Below are 21,182 nucleotides of genomic sequence, written 5' to 3' on the forward strand. Positions count from 1 at the left end.
CAAGAAGAGAGGATTTCCCCCTTCATTGGGGAGGGTGGGGTGAGAGAAGCTGACATCCTCCCAAATCGCAGGAGTCACAGAAATAGTGGAAGCATTGGACTTGTGTCCTTCTAGGTCCTGTACTCAGGCAAGCCCCCAGACAAAAGAGCCAAGTGTCCCCAGCCTGGCCCTCCAGTCCCCCACACCTTTAGGGACCCGGGCATTCTGGCCTAGCACTTGCAGGTGAGATTCATCTGGAAGGTTCTTTCCAGGACCACATCTGCAGGGAACTTCACCTGACAGGTGAGGCTGGTGTCATGGTCCTGGGGCCATGCGGTGAGGGTGAGCACTGAGGAGAGGTGGGTCCTGGGACCCAAGGAGGTGAACGCAGCTGATGTTCAGGAGAAACTGGGGGGCATGCCCCACTTATGGGCCCAGGACATAGAGCAGGTCAGGTTCCTGGGGTGGCCAGACTCCAGGGTCCCTGGGCTGAGGATGTGAGGCCTGTTGGTCAGGGCTGGTGAGGAGATGAGGAGACATGAGGATCAAGAGGGAAGGTCTGAGGTGCAGCCCTAAGAGAAGCCTCAGGCTTTGGTCCAGCTCCTCCCTCTAAACTCTGCCCTACTTTACCCCCAATCCCTTCTAAGAACAGGGTCTTATCTCAGTTGCACCGTGGGGCCCCCGTGGCCTTCTCCTGTGGCCTCTTCTAGAGCCAAGGCCTTACTCGTCACGTGCACACAGAGCTGTTTAGTTCTGTAATCCCATTTTTGACTTCTCTCCACCCCAAAACAGTATTTTCCATTGTCGCTCCTCTTGCCATCCCTGATATCCAGGCAGCAGTTTTTGGTTCAGGGGTCCCCGAGCAGATGGCATTGGCACTGGGTCTCCTCCTGCACTTTATGAGCTGGGTTGTTTGTGGCCACTGGAGCATCCTGGTTTGTATCAGCTCCTCCCCAGAACCAGTAGCCATGAGCTGGGGCAGAGTCAGTCCAGTAGTACTGGGTGTAGGAGAAGGTGCAGGGCACAGAGATGCACATGCCCTCTTCCACAGTCACAGATTCCTGCACTTCCAGTAGGTATCTGTCATACTGAGCCAGGGACCCTGACAGGAAAGGAAAGTCAGCCACAGCCTCTCCCCTCAGCCCACTCACCTGCCCACAGCAGGGGCAGAAGCAGCAGCAGCAGCATCTCTGAGATGGAGGTTTCTGGGCTTTTGACCTATGTCTGAAATGAGAAGGAGAATGCGAGTGGGAGCTGGCACTGATGGGAGACCTACAGGAAGCTGCAGAGAAACACGTGACCTGTGCCATTCACAGAAGAGGAACTGCAGGCCTGAGCTCATCCACCCTCTGCACAGAGTGGGCAGACGCTCCAGGGTCCAAAGATGCTGAGCCCTCCCAGAAGGGAGCAGACAAAGAACAGATTCCATGTCCTCTCCCCATCTTTGGGCTTCCTTCCTGCACCAGAGCCTGGACCAGGACCTCTGAGGACATCTGAGGAGTGGGACACGGTGAGTGTCTAAGGGCCTCCCATCAGGGGTGCTTTTCTGAGCTCTGTTGTCTAAACCAAGGAGCTGGTCATCTCCTGCCTGGAAAGTCCTCTCCTGCTTGACCCTGGAAGGTCAAGCCTCATGTAGAGCTCAGGTGGTGGGTCCTGCCAGGTGTAAGATTCTTTAGGGTCTGTGTGAGTGTCTGGGGCAGAAGAAAAGAAAGGGATTCTAGGTGACATGAAGGCAACAGCCAAGCATTCCTTCCTTCCTTCCTTCATCCATTCATTCCCCCAAACACTTAGTGAGCATCTCTGTGTTGAGGAGGCTGGAGAGAAGCAGGGAGACGACTGACATAGTCTATACCCATGAGATGCTCCCCACCCAGTGGAGTCACATCCTTCCCAAACACTCAGTACTATTGGGCTTTAGAGCTGCAGTCACTGGTGAGTTTGCTGTGTGTCCTGGTAGCATACTGAGCGTTTTCTAAAAATATGAGATTGAGAGTTTCTTCTTTACTTCTTGTGTGCTGATTCGTGGAGTTACAATGACATCTTCAAAATAAAAACCATGCAGCATCTTCATGTAAAACAAAGAGAACACGTGTTCTAGGGGTCAAAGTAGAGGAAACTTCTTTTCCCAGAACTGTGTTGTTCAGTGATGTGTGGACTGGGGTAAATTTTTTTAGATCCTCATCAAACAGATAAGCATTTCCTGTCACCTAAAACATCTCCTTCTCACAGTTACAAGCTGCTCACAAGGCATAATGTTTCCAGGAAATATGAGTGGACTATACAGCTACAATTAAAATTTTAGGTTCAGCTCATGTGGTTTTGCTTCTCACTCTGTGTCATATGCATCTGGGAAATCCTTGACACCAATGACATAAATGTATTTGCCACCATCAATTTGTAAAATCTTGCAAATATAAGAGTTTCTAAATAACTGTTCCTTCAACCTTCCTAACAGAGAGAGATTTTCCACCCTCATTTGAAATGTAAGGAATTGAGTCTCCAATAAGTAAAATAATACTTGTTCTTGGTTATTAAAAAAGTAAGAATGTGGCACATAATGGAAACCTCAATATAACTGGTCTCACAGTCAAGAAAGTTATACCATGTTCATGGATTGGAAGGTTCTGAGAGTTCTCATTGTTTTCCTTTAATGAACATTATAAGTCACAGAAAATAAAATGTATCTGCTTGAAAGCTACATTTCTATGGATTTTGACAAATGGATGCAGCCCAGTTATGACCTCCACAATCAGGAGATAGAACGTTTGCACCACCCCAAAAGGATAACCCACAACTATCGCAGCTCATCACCCCCGCCTCCACCCCAGGCAAACACTTATATACACTCTATCTTCGTGAATTAATTTTGTCTATTGGAGAAGTTCCTAGAAACGTACTCATTCTGTCTAGATTCTCTCACTCAGCAAACTACTTTTGAAATGGATCCAAGTTGCATGTTTCTGTAGTTCACGTCTGATTACTAAGTAGTATTCAATTACTGTAATCTTTTTTTAATACGCCTGTGGACAGACATTTGAAATTTTCAAGTTTTTGGCAATAAATATTAAGGCATAAGGCTTTTTATGGACATATTTTCATCCCCATGAGTACAGACAATAAGTGGAATTGTTAGATCAGTGAGTAACCACATGTCTAACTTTAGTAGGAATTGCCAAATTGTTGTCCAGAATGATTTTAACCTTTACTCCTGACTCTAATGTGCTAGAATTCCAGCAGCTTCACACCTTTGTTAACACTTGGTATTGTCAGTTTTTTAAATTATAATTCTATTGGGAGTATAGTGCTATCTAACTGTGGTTTTTGATTTTCAATTTATGTTAAGTTTAGATACAGTGAGTTCCTCTTTTTATCATATACAATTCTGTGAGGCATGACAGATGTATTTCACTATGTACCCACCACCACACTCAAGATACTGAAGAGAGTCGTTACCCAAGACGGTCCCTCCTTCTGTCCCTGGGGAGCCAAATCCTCTCTCCACCCATAACCCCTGAAAAAATGTTGATCTGTTCTCCATCCCTCTTGTTTTGCTGTTTACAGAATGTTGTAGAAATGGATACAGCAAAATGTAGTCTTCAAAGTCTGGCTTCATTCACCTGGCATAATGCTTTTGACAGTTCTCCAGATTACTTGGTGTATGCATCAATAATGTGTTCCTTTTAATTGCTGGCTGGTACTCCATTATTTCAATGTGCCCCATTTTGTATACACTTACCAGCTGAAGAACATTTGGGTTGTTTTCAGATTTGGGGCAACTATGGATAAAGCTGTGATAAACATTCGCATGTAGGTTTTGTAGAAACATACGTTCTTGTTTCTCCAGGGTAAATACCTAGGTATCAAATTGCTCAATCTCATGATAAACATAGGTTTACCTTTACATGTTCTCCAAAGTGTTCTCCACTGTTCTCCAAAGTGACTGTACCCTTGGTGCTCCCACCAGCAGTGAGTGTGAGTTCTGGCTGTTCCGCATCCTCATTAGCATCTGCTATTGTCAAAATTTCTCTTTCCTTTCTTTTTGTTTATCTTTTTAGTTATTCTGATAGGTGTGTATCTCATCCTGGCTTTAGTCTATCGTTTCCTAATGACAAGTGATGTTGAGGTGTTTTCATGTGCTTATTTGCCATCTGTTTATCTTCTTTGGTGAAGTGGATGATTAAATCTTTGGCTGCTCTTTTTACTATTATGGTGAAAAATACGTAACAAAACTACCATTTTAACTTTTTGTAATTGTTCAGGTCAATGGCATTAAGTAGGTTCACATCGTTGTGCAACAATCACCATCATCTGTCTCCAGAACTTTTAATCTTCCTAAACTGAAATTGCGTCCATTAAATGAATAACACTTCATTTCCCCTGCCCTGGACCCTGGCCACCACCATTCTATTTTCTGTGTGTCTGTGAATTTTCCTACTCTAGATACTTCATTTAAGTGATATTTGTCCTTTTGCGACTGGCTTACTTCACGTAGCATAATGTCTTCAATCCACACTGAGGCATGTGTGAGAATTTCCTTCTTTTCCAAGGCTGAATAATATTCCATTGTATGTGTTTTCATCACTTAGTTAATCCCTTCCTCTGTTGATGGCCCCTTGGGCTGTTTCCGTATCGTTTTTATTGTGAATAATGCTGTTATGAACATGTGTGTACATATATCTACTCAAGTTCCTGCTTTTGATTCTTTGGGTACACACCAACAAGTGAAAATACTAGATATTATGGTAATTCTATTTTTAACTTTTTGACAAATTGCCATACTGTTTTCCATAGCAAATGCACCATTTTACAATCTCAAAAGCAAAGGACAGGAGTTTCACTTCTCTGTATCCTCACAAACATTTCTTATTTATCCTTTGGGTTTTTCCCTTTAAATATCCACCCTAATGGGTGTGAAGGGGTACCTCACTGTGTGGCCGTAATTTATATTTCCCTAATATTAGTAATGTTGATCATGTTTTCACGTGTTTGTTGGGCATTTGTATATTTGGAGAAATGTCTACTAAAATTTTGGCCAAGTTTTGTATACAGGTATTTGTTTTTCTGTTGGTGAGTGGCTGGTTTTTAAAATACATATATGAAACTAGGCTTTTATTTTTGTTTTTTACTGATTTATTTTTGTGAGTCCTTGATATATTCTAGATACAAGTCACTCATCAGACATATTTGCTGATATACTCTCCCAGTCTGTAACTTTTACTCTCTTTATAGTGGTGTTTACCACTTTTACCATGGTATTACTCATTAGGTGACCTATTAACGTGTCAGGAGAAGGGAGAGCAGAGCAAAGATTAATGGGAGAAGATCTGGAGGTCAGATGTGGGCATTCAAGGGTAAAAGTTCATGTGAGAAGGGCAACCACCCAAAGATACCCAGGTCTTAATCCCTGGACCCTGAAAATGTTCCCTTATAAGGGAGAAGGGTCTTTGCAGATGTGATTAAGGTGAGGATTTTGACCTGTGGAGGTGATTCTAGGTTATCTGTGTTGTTCCCTAAATCTAGTCGCAAGTATCTTTCTGAGAGAGAAACATAGGGCTATGTTCTACACACAGAGGAGGATGACCAATGTGACCACAGACACAGAGTGATGTGGCCACGAGTCAAGGAACTCTGGCAGCACAATCATCTGGGAGAAGTAAAAGGTGGATTCTCTCCTCGAGCCTCTAAGGGAGTGTGACACACAAGTGACTTGATTTCTGCCCAGCATAACCGATTTTGCTTGATGAGCTTCACAAGATGTTACCGCAAGATGTGGTACCTTTGCAGATTGAATATTTCAAGTTGGAGGAATTCGAGAAATGGATGTGACCTTGAAGCAGGTCATAAAACCCTCACTGAGAGGCGCCCTCCCTGTACCCAGAGGAAAGAAGCATCTTATCTCCTAAGATCAAGGGGCACAGAGAAGAATGGGAAGGAACAGGCCTTGCTAAGTTTCTCCAGGTTTACTGCACTGAGCTCACATTCTCTGTCCTATCATATCTCTGCATGATTCGACTTTGTATCAAATGAAATGCCCAGATTTAACTATTTTTTCTGGTCTTCCTTTCCTTAGGAAGGCTCCTGTGCCATGTTTAACATACAGTAAATATATTTGTATGCATTTCTTTTGTCCACAGGTCTGGTGTTACAGGGATCCAATTGAGAATTTACAAGGCCAGAGGGAAAATATTAATTCTCCCGTCCACGAACTTAGGTCTCCAGAACAGCGAGAGAATATTTTTTGTTTCAGACTTTGAGTGTGTGGTCAATTGTCACAGTGGCTCCAGGAAGCTACTACAGGTGGGAAATTAGGTAGATGGTGTCTCCAGGGAGAACACAGAGAATAGCAAAGAAAAGCCCTCCTTCATGGACCTGTTGCTCTGCTCGTCTTTGCAGCCAAACTCCTCAGAGTGTTGTCTGTACCCTCTCTTCCCATCTCACCTCCTCCAATTCTCTCCTGAAATCGCTCCAACCAAGTCTGCACCCCTTTCCTGCCTCTCCACTAAAACGATGTTGGGATCACAAAGGACAAACGTGTTTCCTTGTGCCCTTCTCTTCTCCAAGTGCATCCGCCCCTCTTGGCCTCATCTGTTGTCATCACTTACATGGCTGTACGTTCTCATATCTTCAGCCCGAAACCCACTCCTGATCTCCGGACATTCGTATCCAGTTCTCACGTTGACACCTATAGTAGGATGTCAAGTGGCTTCTCAGAATAAATATCCCCCTTCCAAACTCTACTCTCTGGCGTCCTTCATAGAACACAACTCTATCCTTCCAGTTGCTCAGGAGAAACATTTGGGCATCAACCTTGCTCCTCTCTCTCTCTCACTCCTCACATCTATTATGAAACCCTGCTACTTCCATCTTCATGATACATCTAAACATAAACCCTCACTCTCCACCCCACTCCCTGGTTCAAGTCACCATAATCTCTTGCCTGGAAAACTCAGAGGTCCCTTCCCAATCTCTGAGCTGCTGCTGTGGACCCACTCTGGCCTTTTCTGATCAAAGCACCATGGGGATCCTGGGAAAAGGAAAGTTCAATCACATCCTCCATGGCCTCCAGATTCTCGCATTTCCTGCATGGCCTCACACGCTCTGCACCAGCACGTGGTCTGCTCCATCCTCCTAGCTTCTCCCCTCCTTTTGCCTCCCTCTGCTGTCAAACTTCTTCCTCCTGTTTCCCCAACACACCAGGTGTGCTTCTGCCTCAGACTGTTCCACTCACTGTCTTCTCTTTTCCCTTTTGCTGGATAATTTTCTCTGAGGCAAACATAGAACCTACTTTCTTACCATCTTTAAGTCTTTGCTCCAACATCACACCTCACTTTCTCAGATGTAAAAAATTGTCCCCAAGATGTTATATGCTCCTTTCTCTGTGTGATTTTTCTCGGAACACATATTACTATCCACCATGCTCTAATATTCTTATTTATTTTTTCCTATTTCCATGCTTCAGTCTTCACAATGACAGCTTCATGATGAGAGATTTTGGATACTGTGTTCACTGATGCATCCCTGGCACCTATAAAAATGTTGGTACATAGTAGGCCTTCAGTAATACTTGTTCAGGAGTCTATAAATAAATCACTCTGCTCAGAATCATACAAGTGTCACACAAACACACACTGCATGAAATTTAAGACTGATCCTGAGGGATGAGCAGGACTTGGAGAGGAAGGAATGGGGGGGATGGTGGCAGGGGAGGGCATTTCAGGAGAAGGAACAGCACATGCAAAGTCTCAGAGTCACAGGGACCTTGGCCCAGCTGAGGGTGAAGACATTGTCAGATGCGGGGAGAGGGAGGAATCTGAGGGAGAGTCCAGCAGGGGACAGACCATGCCAGGCTTTCAAATCCAGCCTGTGGTGGTTGCAGCTCAGTCTCTGGCCATGGAGAGGACAAGTAACTGTTCATACTGTGCAGGACGTGGATGATGATGATCTCTGGACACACAGTCTGGAGGCCTGTGTTGAGGAGAGAGATGGAAGCAGGAGGTGAGGTGGGTTCAGAGACCCAGGAAGTGATGAGGCCCCAGGAATGACCATGTCAGAATAGTGAGGATATGGGCAGCATATGATCTCACTTATACATGGACTCTTAAAAAAACACACACACACACACACAAGCTCATGGATACAGAAAACAGATTGGTGGTTGCCGGTGGCCAGGGGTAGGGGATACTAGCTTCCAGTTTACAATAAATACGTCATGGGGCTGTAATGTGACTATAGTTAGCAATTATGTATTGCGTGTTTGAAAGTTGCCATGAGAGTAGATGTTAAAAGTTCTCATCAAAAGGAAAAAAGATTCTGTAACTGTGTATGGTCACAGATGTTTAGATTCGTTATGGTGACTACTTCACGATGTATACAAACATCGCATTGTTATATTGTACACCTGAAACTACTGTATGTTATACGTCGCTTACAGTTCAACAAAAAAAAAATAGAAAGAACACATGACCCAGCTCTTTAACTTTTAAGAATTTATCCAAAAGGAGTAGACACACACGTGAGAAAGTAGATATGAGATTGTTCATTGCAGCATTTCAGTTAGCAGAATAAAATGAATGCCATGGTTTTCCACTAGTAGAAAATGTGTACGGAATCAGATCCATCCAGGCCATGGGATACTGCACAGTCACGGAGAAGAATGAGGAAAGTCTGTACTACTGACATCAAATGATCCCTTTAGTTGAACAAACTAGGGCTCAGAGCAGCCTATGGACACTGGTCACTTCCTGGGAGGGGACTGGGCATCTGAGGGCAGACTCTTTGAATTTTTGTCCGTGTGAATATATTGCCTGTGTAAAAGTACTTAGATAAAGAATTGTTAAGGAAAATAAGGAGACTAGGCTGGAGGAATCATCAGGGGACACATTATCAGGGAGCCTGAGAGGTGGGCTCTGCCCCGTGAATGTTGCCCTCTTCTCCTTGTGGAGCTGAGAGGGATGGAGAAGTCTAGGGGGAGTGAGGGAGCGATGGGGACAGCTGCTTACAGTGACCATGTGGCTGAGGATGATAGGGACCAAGGGATTCACACACAAGGGCATCTCTGGTCACTGGCCTGAGTCCAGGGTGAGGCAGGGATCAGGCTCTGCCCTGAGCTGGAAGAGGTCTGGCCCCCGGCAGCCCAGGAGGGGGCTCCTTCCTACATGTGCAGTTTTCTCAGAAGATACTTACGGTCAAGTTCTGTGGAGAGTCTGGGACAGAAAGACATGGTGTTCCTACATCAGTGGTGAGGGCTGAGTGGACATTGGCCCTTGTCCCCAGGGGCTTCATAAATAGACAAAGGGTAGAGGTGGGTGTCCTCTTGACCTCTTTCCAATCTGGATTCTGGAACCCAACACCACTGTCTGAGGCCCTGACCACCCCATCCCTACTGCCCTCAGGACCCCATCAGGGACCCAGGTGTCCTGGCCCAGCACTCACAGGACATATTGAGGTGGATGGTGCTCATAATGGTCGCTCCATCCCTAGGCAAGGTCACCTCACAGGTGAGGCTGGTGCCATGGTCCTGGGGCTGGGGGATAAGGGTGAACACTGAGGAGTGAACGATCGTGGGGACCTGGGAGGAGATGGAGGACTCCATCCAGGAGAAGATGGGAGGTGTACCCCATTCACAGGCCCAGGGCACAGAGGTTCCTTGGGTGGCTGGACTCCAGGGCACCTGGGATGAGACTGTCGTGCTTGTGGGTCAAAGCTGGTGAGGAGACAGGGAGTCATGGAAATCAGGAGGGTTCAAGGTTTGGACCTGAGAGAAACTTCAGATTTTCGTCCAGCTTCTCCTTATGAACGCTGAAATGCTGTACCCCAAACCCCCTCCCAGGATGGGGAGACCCATCCCAACCCTGCCCCGGGACCCTTGTGTCCTTCCCCTGTGGCCTCTGCTGAAGCCCATTCCTTATCCATCACATGCATGAAGACATGGTTAGATATGCAACTCCATTTTGTACTTTCTCCATTCGAGAAAAGTATGAAGCGTTGTCCCTCCTCCTAGCATCTCTTATGTCCAGGGAGCAGTTGTAGGTTCAGGAGTCCCAGAGGAGGTGGAATCGGCCCTGGGTCTCATTCTGTGGTTCACCATCTGGGTTGTTTGTGGCCACTGGAGCATCATGGTCTGTATTGTCCCCTTCTCTGAACCAGTAGCTGTGAGCTGGGGTAAAGATAACCCAGAGATTCCAGGGGTAGGTAAATGAGCAGGTCACCAACAGGCACAGGCCCTCCTGCACCATCACTGACCCCTGCACTTGTAGCCAGTAATCCTCCTGCTGCTTCCTCTGGCCGTCAGCCCCCTCCCTCCACTAGAGCAGGGCCAGCAGCAGCAGCAGCAGCAATGTGTCTGCGATTGGCAGTGCCAGGTTCCTTGGGAAAGTCTGTTTCTCAGGGTTCTCTTTCCTAAACTAAAAATTCAAGATGTAGAGGAAGCTCCAACAGGAAGTTGAGGGTGAGGGCAGAACAGTGACCCTCCTCAGAGGAGGAATTTCACCCCAGACACTGTCAGGGCCAGGAGAGCCCTTGGAGTCAACCCATGTCCACTCCTGCGGAGCCTGGACCAGCAAGGATGAGAGCCCCACCCAAATTCACATCCCCTACAGGGCCTGAGCCCAATCCTCTGCCTCCTTGTTGATGCCCCACCTTTCACTTCTGCAAGTGAAAATGGGTGCCTTGTGGCCAGATCCCAGAGCCACATGCTATAGATGGTGTGGAGGACAGTCCAGGGCTGGGATGTAGGGATGTGGGAGATGGGGGAGGCTTGGGGAGTGGGGGTGAGGAGGCCAATTGTCCTCTCTCCCTCAGCATCCATGTGGTAGAAAACCCCCTCTGCTCACAAGGTCACACACCAGCCTCAAAGCTGCCCTGAGAGTCACTGTCCGCTAGAGAAACAGTAAGTGTCTTGGCACCTGGAGTTTCCTGTGACAGAAACTGTAATTCTGTGAATATGTGTGTTTTGTGTATTTTGAGACTCCATTGTTGGGGAATACATATTTAGAATTATGTGTGTGTGTGTGTGTGTGTGTGTGTGTGTGTGTGTGGAAGATTCTTTCTGAGCTGACATCCATTGCCAATCCTCCTCTACTTTTGCTTGAGGAAGATTAACCCTGAGCTAACATCTCTACCAGTCTTCCTCTACTGTGTATGTGGGATGCCTCCACAGCATGGCTGATGAGTGGAGTAGGTCCACACCAGGGGTCTGAACCTGCCCACTCTGGGCCGCTGAAGTGGAGCATGTGGAACTTTAACCACTCAGCCATGGGTCGGACCTATAGAATTTTATATGTTATGGGGAGTGAACTAAACCTTTGGTTTTTATGAAGTGCCCATTCCTCATGCTCTTTGCCTCCAGGACTCACTCATTTGATGTCAGGAAAGTAACACCAACTCTCTTCTGCTTAGTTTTTCCATGGTATATCTGTTGGCGTCTTGTCATTTCAAGCTTCCTCATCCTTAAGTTTCAGTTAAGTTTCCTGCAAATATGGCGAAGCAGTCTTCCAGTCATTTACCCTGTTCTTCATTTCTCCAAACATATAGGGATAAGTCCTATTCTTTTTTTGAGATGAGACAGCAAAGTGAATTTGACAGACCAGGACACTCTCCTTACTGTCCTGTGGGGAGCTGGACAAGGCACTCAAGACGATAACTGGGATTCTCTGTGAGATGGGGTTGTAGGGAGAATGAAAGGAGAGAGAACAAGTGTCCCCTTTGCCACAGTGGCCCCATTGGCCTCCATGACTGACTTCTGGACACCTGTTCCCTTGCCCAGCCACACTTCCCCTCATGGTTCCAAAACAAGACAAGCTCTGCCCTCCCTCTGGGGCTTTGCCCATGCAGACCCCTCTGCTGGGTGTTTTGGTGCTCAGGACACGTGGAACGAGGACTGCCAGGCTGGGACTCATCCACCATTGGGAGCCATCGAGATTTGTTGGAGGAAGGGACTTGCTCCTGGATACAGAGGATGTGTTTCTCCTGCATAGCTGATGCTGTGCAGGAAGTGGTGGGAATCCTGGGACAGTGGAATAGGAACAGGAGGAGTCTCCTTCAATGGACTTATCGTCAGTTTTCAAAATTTGTTAGGACATTCTAGTTGTTCACTTTTCTATGCACAAATTAGAGTTAGCTCATCAATTTCTACAAAAGCTCTCATTGAGAATTTGAGATTGCATTGAATTTATCCACCAATTTGGGAAAACTGACATCCTTACAATATTGAATCTTCCAATCCATGAACATAGTATACATCTCCATGTATTTAGATCTTCTTTAATTTCTTTAAACAATACTTTGTATTCTTTCAATATACAGAAATTGCATATATTTTACTCAATTTATTTCATCGTTCCATGTTACTGTAGGTTATATCTTTAAAAAAACTGTTGACTTTCTAATTGCCCTGAGCCAATACATAGCACTGAAAAGGAATTTTGTCATTTGAACTAGTATCTTAACACTTTGCTAAACTCTTTTATTGTCTGTGAATAAAGACTACTTTACTTCTTACTTTATGAAGGGGGGGCTCTTATTTCCATTTCTTGCACTCATTGCCCTGGGAAGAACCTACAATATATTGTTGAATAGAAGTGGTAAGAGCAGCCATCCTTGCCTCATCTCTAATCCTAGGGAAGAAAGTTCTATGGCCTCTTGGACTGGCCTCTCCAAGCCCTAGGAGAAATTCTGAGCAGAAACTTTCTATTAAAACAGCCAAAGTCATGCCAGATACCTGTGTTCAGAGTTCACAAAGAGCTTCACGTCAGGACTGTTGTTACCTGTTTGTTATGTACGTTTCCATGCCTCTCTCACAATAATCTGATTAGAGGGTTGATTACTCTCCTTTGCAGAACAGTAAAGTGAACACAGAGAGATTAAAGGGACTCAGTCAATCAGTGGCATAGATGGATTTGAACTCAGTTCTCTTGGACACAAGTCCTGTGGTCTTCCACATATACTAGGGGATTCATACCATTGATGAGAAGGCCGTCAATTTTAACATAATCAGAGGCTGAGTGTTATGAACTGAAAAATCATAAAATTAATAGGTTGAACCTAACCCCCAGTGGATCAGAATATGACTGTATTTGGAGATAGAGTCTTTAAAGAAGTAATTCAGCGATAATGAGGTCGTTACAGTGGGCCCTAATCCAACACATCTGGTATCATTATAAGAAGAGGAAATCTTTGTAAGAAGAGGAAAGACCATGTGAGAACACAGGGAGGAGACAGCTGTCTGCAAGCCCAGGAGAAAGGCCTCGGAAGGAACTAGCCCTGCTGACTTGTGGATCTCAGACTTCCAGCCTCCAGAACTGTGAGAAAATAATTCCTCACTTGTGTGGCTGGACCTCTTCATACTCGTTGTTGCTGTCTTTTTGTTCCTGAGGCTTGTGAAATCTGAGGAACGCATAGTTGAGCTCCTGTTCCTTTCTTGAGATGGGGCTCGCCCCAGCAGTGGCTGGGTGGTCTGAGGGGGAGTCTGTCCAGTACTGGTGCTGATGTGCCTGAATGGAAGGAAGAGAATGGATTGAGAGCTGGGCAACAGGGTCTGGGAGAGGGCAGCCAAGGACCAGAATGGGAGTGGGACAGATGGAACTTTGATCATTTACCCATTCATTTATTCAAAAATGGAATATTTAAGATTGCCCATCCTTGCTAAGTGTTTATATTTAACACCTTATATTTAAAAAGAAAAAATGCTGCAAGAGGATACTATTATCGTATTCGTCTTACAAATAGTAAAACTAAGGCAGAGAGATTACATGCATTGCCCTGAAGACACACATCTCTGTACATGCCCCACTGAGCAAGGACTCACACACAGCTGTTTCTCGCTATAGTGCCATCCTCTGTTGGGGCCGTGTGCCAGGTGCTGTGTGTACAGTAATGAAGAAAGCAGACCCAGCCCTTGACACCATGCAGCTGGTGGTTTTCTAGGAGAAGCAGTTACTAAACAAATTGAAACCAAATACATTTCAAGTTCTCAACTTGAGATAGGAGATATTTTGAAATATAAAGCAGAGGCAGGGGAGCCACACCCAGTTTCCAGACAGGTCCTAGAAGATGGAGCAGATAGCAGGTCCTGCAGGAAAGATGGCAACAAACACCTTGCCCCTCTCTGCTCCCCGCCCTCCACACTCTCAGGCTACAGACCCATGAAATAGAAACCCTCAAACAGCAGCTCAGAGAGGCAAAGACAAACAGTTCTCAGATCAGGAGGAAAGGGCTTCACTGTTGAAGAGCAAATAGAAGAGAGGGAGAAGGCTGCCCAGAGTGAGCAAGATGAAAGCCAAGATGAAAGTCAATGATGCATCAGCTGTGCTAATCTACCATAGACAAAACACGAGAAAGGAAGAAACGTGTCTGTGAATAATCACGGCCACAGTATTTGCATATGGACGAAACTCACCCATCAAAAAACAGAGACAGAGATTTTAATAGAAAATGTTTTCCAGCAAGATAGTTATTCAATGATTTCTTCCAGAATACTTATTTAGTATCTGAAGTGCGTTATGAGTCAGGCATTTCTCTAGGCCCTGGAGATGCAACAGGGAATAAAAAAACAACAGCAAACTTCCCTGGGGACTCACTCCCTGGAGGAGAAAATGTTTCTGATCAGCAGTAATGAGTCCTATGCACAGTATGTCCCAGGTGCTGTTTTAAGTACTCCTCACAGCTACACTATGACACAGGACCTCCTCATATTCTCATGTCACAGAAAGTAAACAGAAGTCAGAGAGAGAACATCATTTGTCCAGAGTCACACAGCTCATCAGTACAGAAAGGGGATTAGAATGCAGCCCATCTGGCTGTGGAGCACATGCTTTGAACCACTGGGCTCTGCTGACTTCAAGAGATAGTCATTAAAAAAAAGTTTACTGAAAATTTGAAAGTAAAGCAATGAAAGAGATATATCCTGATTCCTGACTCCCATGATTCTCATCCCCATGATTCCTGATGGCGACTGAGCACACCCTGAGGATTCCATTCCCCAAGATGGACCAGAGGAAACAATGTAGGGAATTAAATAAATTGAATTTAAAAAATGATTTTCTGTCTCCTTGTTCTACCACCAATGGAGAGAGGAGTTTTGAAATAATCAACCGTAACTGTGGGTATGTCTACGGCTCCTTGACCCTCTTTCAGTTTTTGTTCATTTGTTTTGATGAATGATGCTCTGCTGCTGGGGGTATACGTGTTTAGGGTTTATATATCTTTAATGAAGTGACAGAAACCAGATATATAGAATAAATATTGCGTGGTTCCATTTATATGAAGTTCCAGAACAGACAAAATTAATCCATCGTGATAGAAATCAGTGATCCCTGGAAACCAGGGGTTGACTGGGAAGGGGAAGAAGGGAATTTTGGGGAGTGATGGAAATGTTCCATGTCTGGACTGGGGACATGGCTACAGGGTGTATCCATTTGTCAAAATTCATTTAACCATATACTTAAAATGGGTGCATTTTATTACGTGTGAAGTATACTTCAATAGATACAGTGTTGATATTAAATAAGCACAGAGATTTGAAAAATGCAAAATGGGGTGATAAATTCTCCTTGTAACCAGCGGGGCTGACATATACTAGGTTTGGGCCAGTACTCTTCACTGGTTGGTAATCAAGGCCAGAAGAAAAGGCTGATATTTCCAGGGGAATATGATCATCTGACAGGTGAGGCATAAATACTCCCAACAAACCAACTAGACTGCATACTTATCCCACCAGAAGAAGAAACATCAGAGCAATTGAGTCAATAATTTAAAATGACCACACATGGAACTCCAGGAGTATTGGACGTAAATATGGAAATGCCTAAAGGCCCTTCCCGAGGGGCATCCACCAGGGATAATGTTGAATGGAGCTCATGTCCCTTCACTCACCCTGGAGCCTGAGCCCTCGACTGAGTTCATGTTCATGGTGCTCTGCACTGGCTGGGCTGCCTTCTTCCTGCAGGTCTTCACTCTAAGGGAAGAGCCCCGGGCATTTCAGCCTGGTTATTTGGGGCATTGAGTAGGCAGACCATCCCCTACTCCCTGTAAAGATCATGGAAGTGCGGAATGAGGTAGGCGGAGGTAGGGCCCCACTCCATGTGCTCCCCCTAACCCAAGAGCTGGACCAGGGCTTGGAACAGACCCCATGCTTGGCCCTGTTGGTTACAGGCTGATTCATGCCACAAGTCAGCCTCCCTTCCCCAGCTCCTGGCTGTGCAACCAGTCCAGTTCCTCCAGCTCAGGTTTTCTGTGTCTGAGACCTTCTGCTGTTCCCACCCTAGGCATCTCCCTCTGTCCCTGGAGCCCACTCTCACCTGAAGATGAGAAAAAGGCAGAGAGAAAGCAGGGCCATGATGCCAGCTCCCCCGACCGCTCCCAGGAACACCCTGGCACTGGGTTCTGGTTTACCTGCAGATAATTTGAGTTTGTGTAGACTCCAACTCCAATATATGGCATCCTTCCAACTGGCCACTTCTCTCTGTGTGTGTTCTCTTAGTGCACCCACTCATCAAACAACACTCAGTCACTCTGCATTCCAGTGCCCTATTGAGCCTGGACCAGCCCCTTCTCCTGGCCACAGCGCTGAGGATCTTATGCCTCTAGCCACTCTGGTCCAGGCCTTAGGTTGCCTCTCCTGCAAGTTTCATCTCTCTGGAGCTGTTACGGGTTAAACTGTTTCCCACCCAAAGTTCCTGTGTTGAAATCCACTCCTCCTCACCCGTGGCTTATTCCTTGCCCCAGACCTCAGAATATGACCTTATTTGGAGATCTGGTCTTTACAGCGGTGATGGTTAAATGAGGTCATTAGGTTGGGCCCTGATCCAATATAGCTCGTGTCCTCATTAAAAAGGGGGAATTTATACACGGACAGGGAGAACACCAAGTAATGATGAAGGCTGAGATCGAAGTGATGCTTATACAAGCCAAGACACACCAAAGATTGCCAGCAAACCACCAGAAGCTGGGGGAGAGGCCTGGAATAGATTCTCACAGCCTCAGACGGAACCAGCCCTGCTGATCCCTTGATCTCAGGCTTCTGGCCTCCAGAACTGTGAGATGATAAATCTCCATTTTTTAACCCTCTGTCTGAGGTACTTTGTTAGCGCAGCCCTAGGAAACTAAAATAAGGTTCCAGGCTCTTCATTCCCCAGGAGCCACCCCCTTGCAGACCTCTGACCTGGCAGCAGCAGGACAGTGGCTCTCTGGGCCCCGTGGACATTCGTGGCCTCACAGCTGACTCTGAGGCCAGAGCTGAGCCCCTCGTTGAGGCTCAGGGAGCTGTTGGCCCAGGGCCCAGAGGAGCTGGAGGTGATGATGAAGGAGGCATTGCTTCTGTTCCCCTCCAGCAGAGCCTCCCCCAGCTGCCAGCGCAGGGAGGGGGCCGGCTGGGCTCGGGAGGAGCAGCCACAGTGCAGACCCTCGTCCTCCCAGGAGCAGGAGGGTCCCAGCAGCTGTTGGGTCTTTGGGGAGGGAGGAGGAGGTCAGCAGTGCCCTTGCCCTCCCCAGGACCCTCATTCTCTCAGGGTCCCCACACTCACAGAGCACAGAGAGGCTCACAGAGACAGTTTGGGAGCCCAGCGGGTGCCGAGCCAGGCAGGTGAAGTCTCCTCCTGTAGTCCCTGTCTGAGGCAGCTCCAGGACGGCGCTGGTGGAGATGGGGGTGGCGTTCAGGGCTGGGGACCCCTGGAACCAGCTCAGCTCTGCAGGGGGGTTGCTGTCAGCAACACAGAGCAGCCGCACAGCCTGGCCCTCCAGGATGGGAAGATTCGAGGCATTTTGCAGGATCATGAGGGCTTTGGGGAGAGAGATGCAGAGAGAGAGACAAAGACATAGAGAGATGGAGTGAGTGAACTTGGCATCTCTCTCCACGCTAACTCTGAGGAGGGGACCAGTAGAGTCAGTCCTCAGGCCTTCAGAAAAGGACCAGACGATTTCCCTGGAGCTGCTCAGAGTGTCTGGCTGATGGAGGACAGAGGGCTCAGGACAGGGAAATAGTGAACAGTTGATGGGCCAGCGAGGGGCCTGCAGAAGAAGGAAGAGATAAAACAACAGAGAGGAGGGAGAAGCAAGAGGGATGTGACGGCTTCCTTTAGATTTGGCTGGAGAAAGCTGTGGGTGAGGATAGGGTTAACTTCAGGGAGTTTGGATTTGTAGGGCTTTCCTCCTGTGCCCTCCCCATCCCGGACCTCAGTAGCTGGCTTCTCATTTACATCTCAGTTCCCAGACAATTGGAGCTCTGCATCCAGCTAGACCCTACATCCATCCCAGCTCTGGAGAGAAGAGATTCTTTCCTACCTGTGCTGTTTCCTTGGGAGATGCTGATGGCCATGTTCTGTGGAGCATCTGGGACAGAAGGATGAGCAGCCTCAACATCCATGGAGATGGATGATGGAGACGGATGGATGGGCACTGGGCTTTTCTCCCCAGGAGCCATAGAAACAAGTAAATGGGGACCCCTTCTTGTTTGACTAATAGGACCCCACCATCAAGCCCTAGCCAAGCTCTGCATTGGCCCCATCCTGTCATGGACATGAGCATCCTGGTCCAGCACTCACAGGTGATGTTGAGCTGGATGGTCCTTTCCACAGTCACACCACTTGCAGGGAACTTCACTTGACAGGTGAGGCTGGTGCCGTGGTCCTGGGACTGTGGGGTGAGGGTGAGCACCGAGGAAAGGAGCGTTCTGGGGCCCAGAAAATTGAGGGCAGTTGATGTCCAGGAGAAGATGGGGAGTGTGCCCTGCTCACAGGCCCAGGGCACAGAGCAGGTAAGGTTGCTGGGGTGGCTGGACTTCAGGGGCACCGAGATAAGAATTTCAGGCCTGTGGGTCAGGGCTGGTGAGGAGAGAGAGAGGAGGTTGGGAGCCCTTGATGTGTTTTCAGCCTGGCCTCAGGTCTTTTCACTACTGTCCCCACCCTACCACACCCTCAGGTGGAACAGAACCTTCATTTTTCTGTTTCCGGACTCTGGGGCTTTTCCCTGGTCCTCTGCCTTACCTGTTACATGCAGAGAGAGTGTCTTAGTTAGATACGGGTGTTTTGTGAAGGATTTCTCCATATGAAAGACGTAAGTCCCATTGTCCCCCCTGTTGACATCTCTGATGCTCAGGGAGCAGTTGTGGGCCTGGGTAACTCCAAGGAGGAAGAACCGGCCCTGGGTGCTCTCGTGGACGCTCCGTTCTGGTTTGTTTGTGGCCAATAGAAGATCACGGTTTCCAGACATCCCTTTCCGGAACCAAAACATGTGGAAGGGCCCATAGGTAGTCCTAGAGTAGGAAAATTTGCAGGGCACGAGGACACACAGGCCCTCCTGCACTGTCACGGACTCTGGTAGTTCCAGCGAGTACATCTGACCGTGAACCGTGGGCACTGGGGAGAGAGACAAACTCAGCTTGGAGCTCCAGGGCCTCCCCAGATTGGGGTCCCCTCTCCCCTTGACCACTTACCTCCCCACAGCATGGGCAACAGCAGCAGCAACTGCAGCGACATTCTGTCCTCATGTCCTTGGACAGTCTGCCTTCTGGGATCCCTTTGAGAGAGAAGAGAAAGTTGCAGATGTTAGAGGGCAGAGGAAGCTTAGACAGGAAGCCTGTGGTAGGGGCCACAAGCCCAGAAGAGGAAACTTCAGAGTCACAGAGTCAGCTATGAGTGCCCATTTAAGATCACCCAGGCCCATTTCTGCATGTGACAGATGAACCCTGAAGCTCAGAGAGGCAAGGAGCTTGCCCAAGTAAGGCAGCAAGGAAGGATGAGAGACCTCCAAGTCCTGCCTCCTGGGCTCATGCACAATCAAATGCACTGGAGCAGCAGGTCCCAGCTGGCCAGCTCCCAGAGAGTCAAGAGCACATGGAGGGTGGCTTCCCTGTGAGGACAGCCAGGGAAAGCCTTTTTATTTACCTATGATCAGGCCTGAAAAATCAGATATAAGTTTTTATCTTTGGGCTGAACTCCTTCAGTGGGCCTATCCATAGACCTATCACCTCCTAGGAAGGTCACCCATCATGTAGGGCTGGTGTCATGACCTTGACCCTAACATATGGGTGGTTAGTTAGGAACAGGGTCAGGGCTTGGGGCCCAGGGCAGAGAGAAGCATCCTCTTACACAAGTCACTGACATAGCACTGTTTAGATTCCAAGATGATTGCACTTTAGGTGAGAACAGTGTGGATTTGGGGTATCTGGTACAAGCTGGAGAGGAGAGAAATACTCAGACCCCAGAGTTTGATCCTGGGGGCAACCTCCACATTGGCCTCCCCCTCCATCAGTTCCATGGTCCTGATCACCTCCCACATCCTCGAGATAAGAAGCAGGGGTGCTCCTTTCTCTGGGGTTCTCTCCTGAGGGCCCTTGGCTACTTGTCATCTTTAGAGACAGTGTCATATATTGGGAGTAATATTTCACATAATATTGCTTTATCCTAAAGTATTCCCAATTTCCCACATTGGAAAATCTGATGCTCAGAGCACTGTGGGCCCCTGGGTCCCCGAGGAGGTTGAGTTGGCCCCAGATTCTCTCTTCCAGGTTTTGGTAGGATCTGTGACCAGTGGGGGATTATGGCGTCTGTTGCCCACCTCCAGGATCTGGAGGTGGGTGTCAATTGGGCTAAAGTCGGTCCAGAAAATCCATGAGTTGGGTTGGAGAATGGGATAAGATGCACAAGTAGACCTTCCTTCGCCATCACTGACTGAATGTTACAGACTGTACCTGCACCATCCTTCAGGGACCACTGCAGGACACAGAGTCTCTGACTGCAGCCCCACCTGGAAGTCTCTGCCTCAGACCTGTTGCCCTCACAGTTGTGGCCACAGTGGCAGCAGCATCTCTGGGTTGCAGAGGATCATCTAGATTCCCTTGATACCATCTGATGAGCATCTCCCAGCTGGGAGATGGGGGTGACCCTGGGGTGGTCAGTGTGCTGGGGGCTCTTTCTGGGTTGAAATGTATGGTTTCTGCCCTAAACTTCTCCATTCAATAAGAATACCGCCCCCCTCTCAGGCCACTGCAAGGGAAGCGAAAGCTGAGCTCTTCTGGGACCACAGCAGGGTGGAGCCTTCCTCCTTCCTGCACCCTGAAATGCCACCAGTCACTTCCTGAAGACCAACCCCCACCTCCCTCAAGAGAGATGTGGAGTTTGACCATCTATTTTTCTCCAGATAGGTTCCTCAGAGCCTCTCTCATGGAGGCAGAGGAATGAGAGACCAAGAGTCTCATGGGACCAAATTCT

The 21,182-nt window shown here is 47.5% G+C and overlaps 1 protein-coding gene and 1 pseudogene across 1 annotated transcript; both read right to left on the reverse strand.

Annotated features, from left to right (window-relative positions):
• Positions 1 to 209: 209 nt before the first annotated feature.
• LOC100066069 (myeloid cell surface antigen CD33-like) lies at positions 210 to 1,167 on the reverse strand (annotated as a pseudogene).
• An 11,057-nt stretch (positions 1,168 to 12,224) lies between these two features.
• LOC102149751 (sialic acid-binding Ig-like lectin 6) lies at positions 12,225 to 19,653 on the reverse strand. Its single transcript, XM_005596463.4, has 8 exons — positions 19,406 to 19,653; positions 18,957 to 19,328; positions 18,516 to 18,794; positions 18,256 to 18,303; positions 17,499 to 17,753; positions 16,275 to 16,368; positions 15,850 to 15,931; positions 12,225 to 13,469 (listed from the first exon to the last, which is right to left on the reverse strand). The coding sequence occupies exons 1-8, from the start codon at positions 19,446 to 19,448 to the stop codon at positions 13,296 to 13,298; spliced, it is 1,347 nt and encodes a 448-aa protein (XP_005596520.1). The 5' UTR covers positions 19,449 to 19,653; the 3' UTR covers positions 12,225 to 13,295.
• Positions 19,654 to 21,182: the final 1,529 nt, after the last annotated feature.

The sequence above is a fragment of the Equus caballus genome, chromosome 10 (genome assembly GCF_041296265.1).
Source record: "Equus caballus isolate H_3958 breed thoroughbred chromosome 10, TB-T2T, whole genome shotgun sequence".
NCBI lineage: Eukaryota > Metazoa > Chordata > Mammalia > Perissodactyla > Equidae > Equus > Equus caballus.

What these genes read in the sequence shown, in the direction of transcription:
- LOC102149751 (XM_005596463.4), bottom strand. Translation starts at nt 19,448, where the DNA reads ATGTCGCTGCAGTTGCTGCTGCTGTTGCCCATGCTGTGGGGAG. An exon ending in GTTGCCCATGCTGTGGGGAG is followed by an intron (nt 19,329 to 19,405) that starts GTAAGTGGTCAA and finishes CTCTCTCCCCAG; the next exon opens with TGCCCACGGTTCACGGTCAG. An exon ending in ACTCTCTCTGCATGTAACAG is followed by an intron (nt 18,795 to 18,956) that starts GTAAGGCAGAGG and finishes TCTCCTCACCAG; the next exon opens with CCCTGACCCACAGGCCTGAA.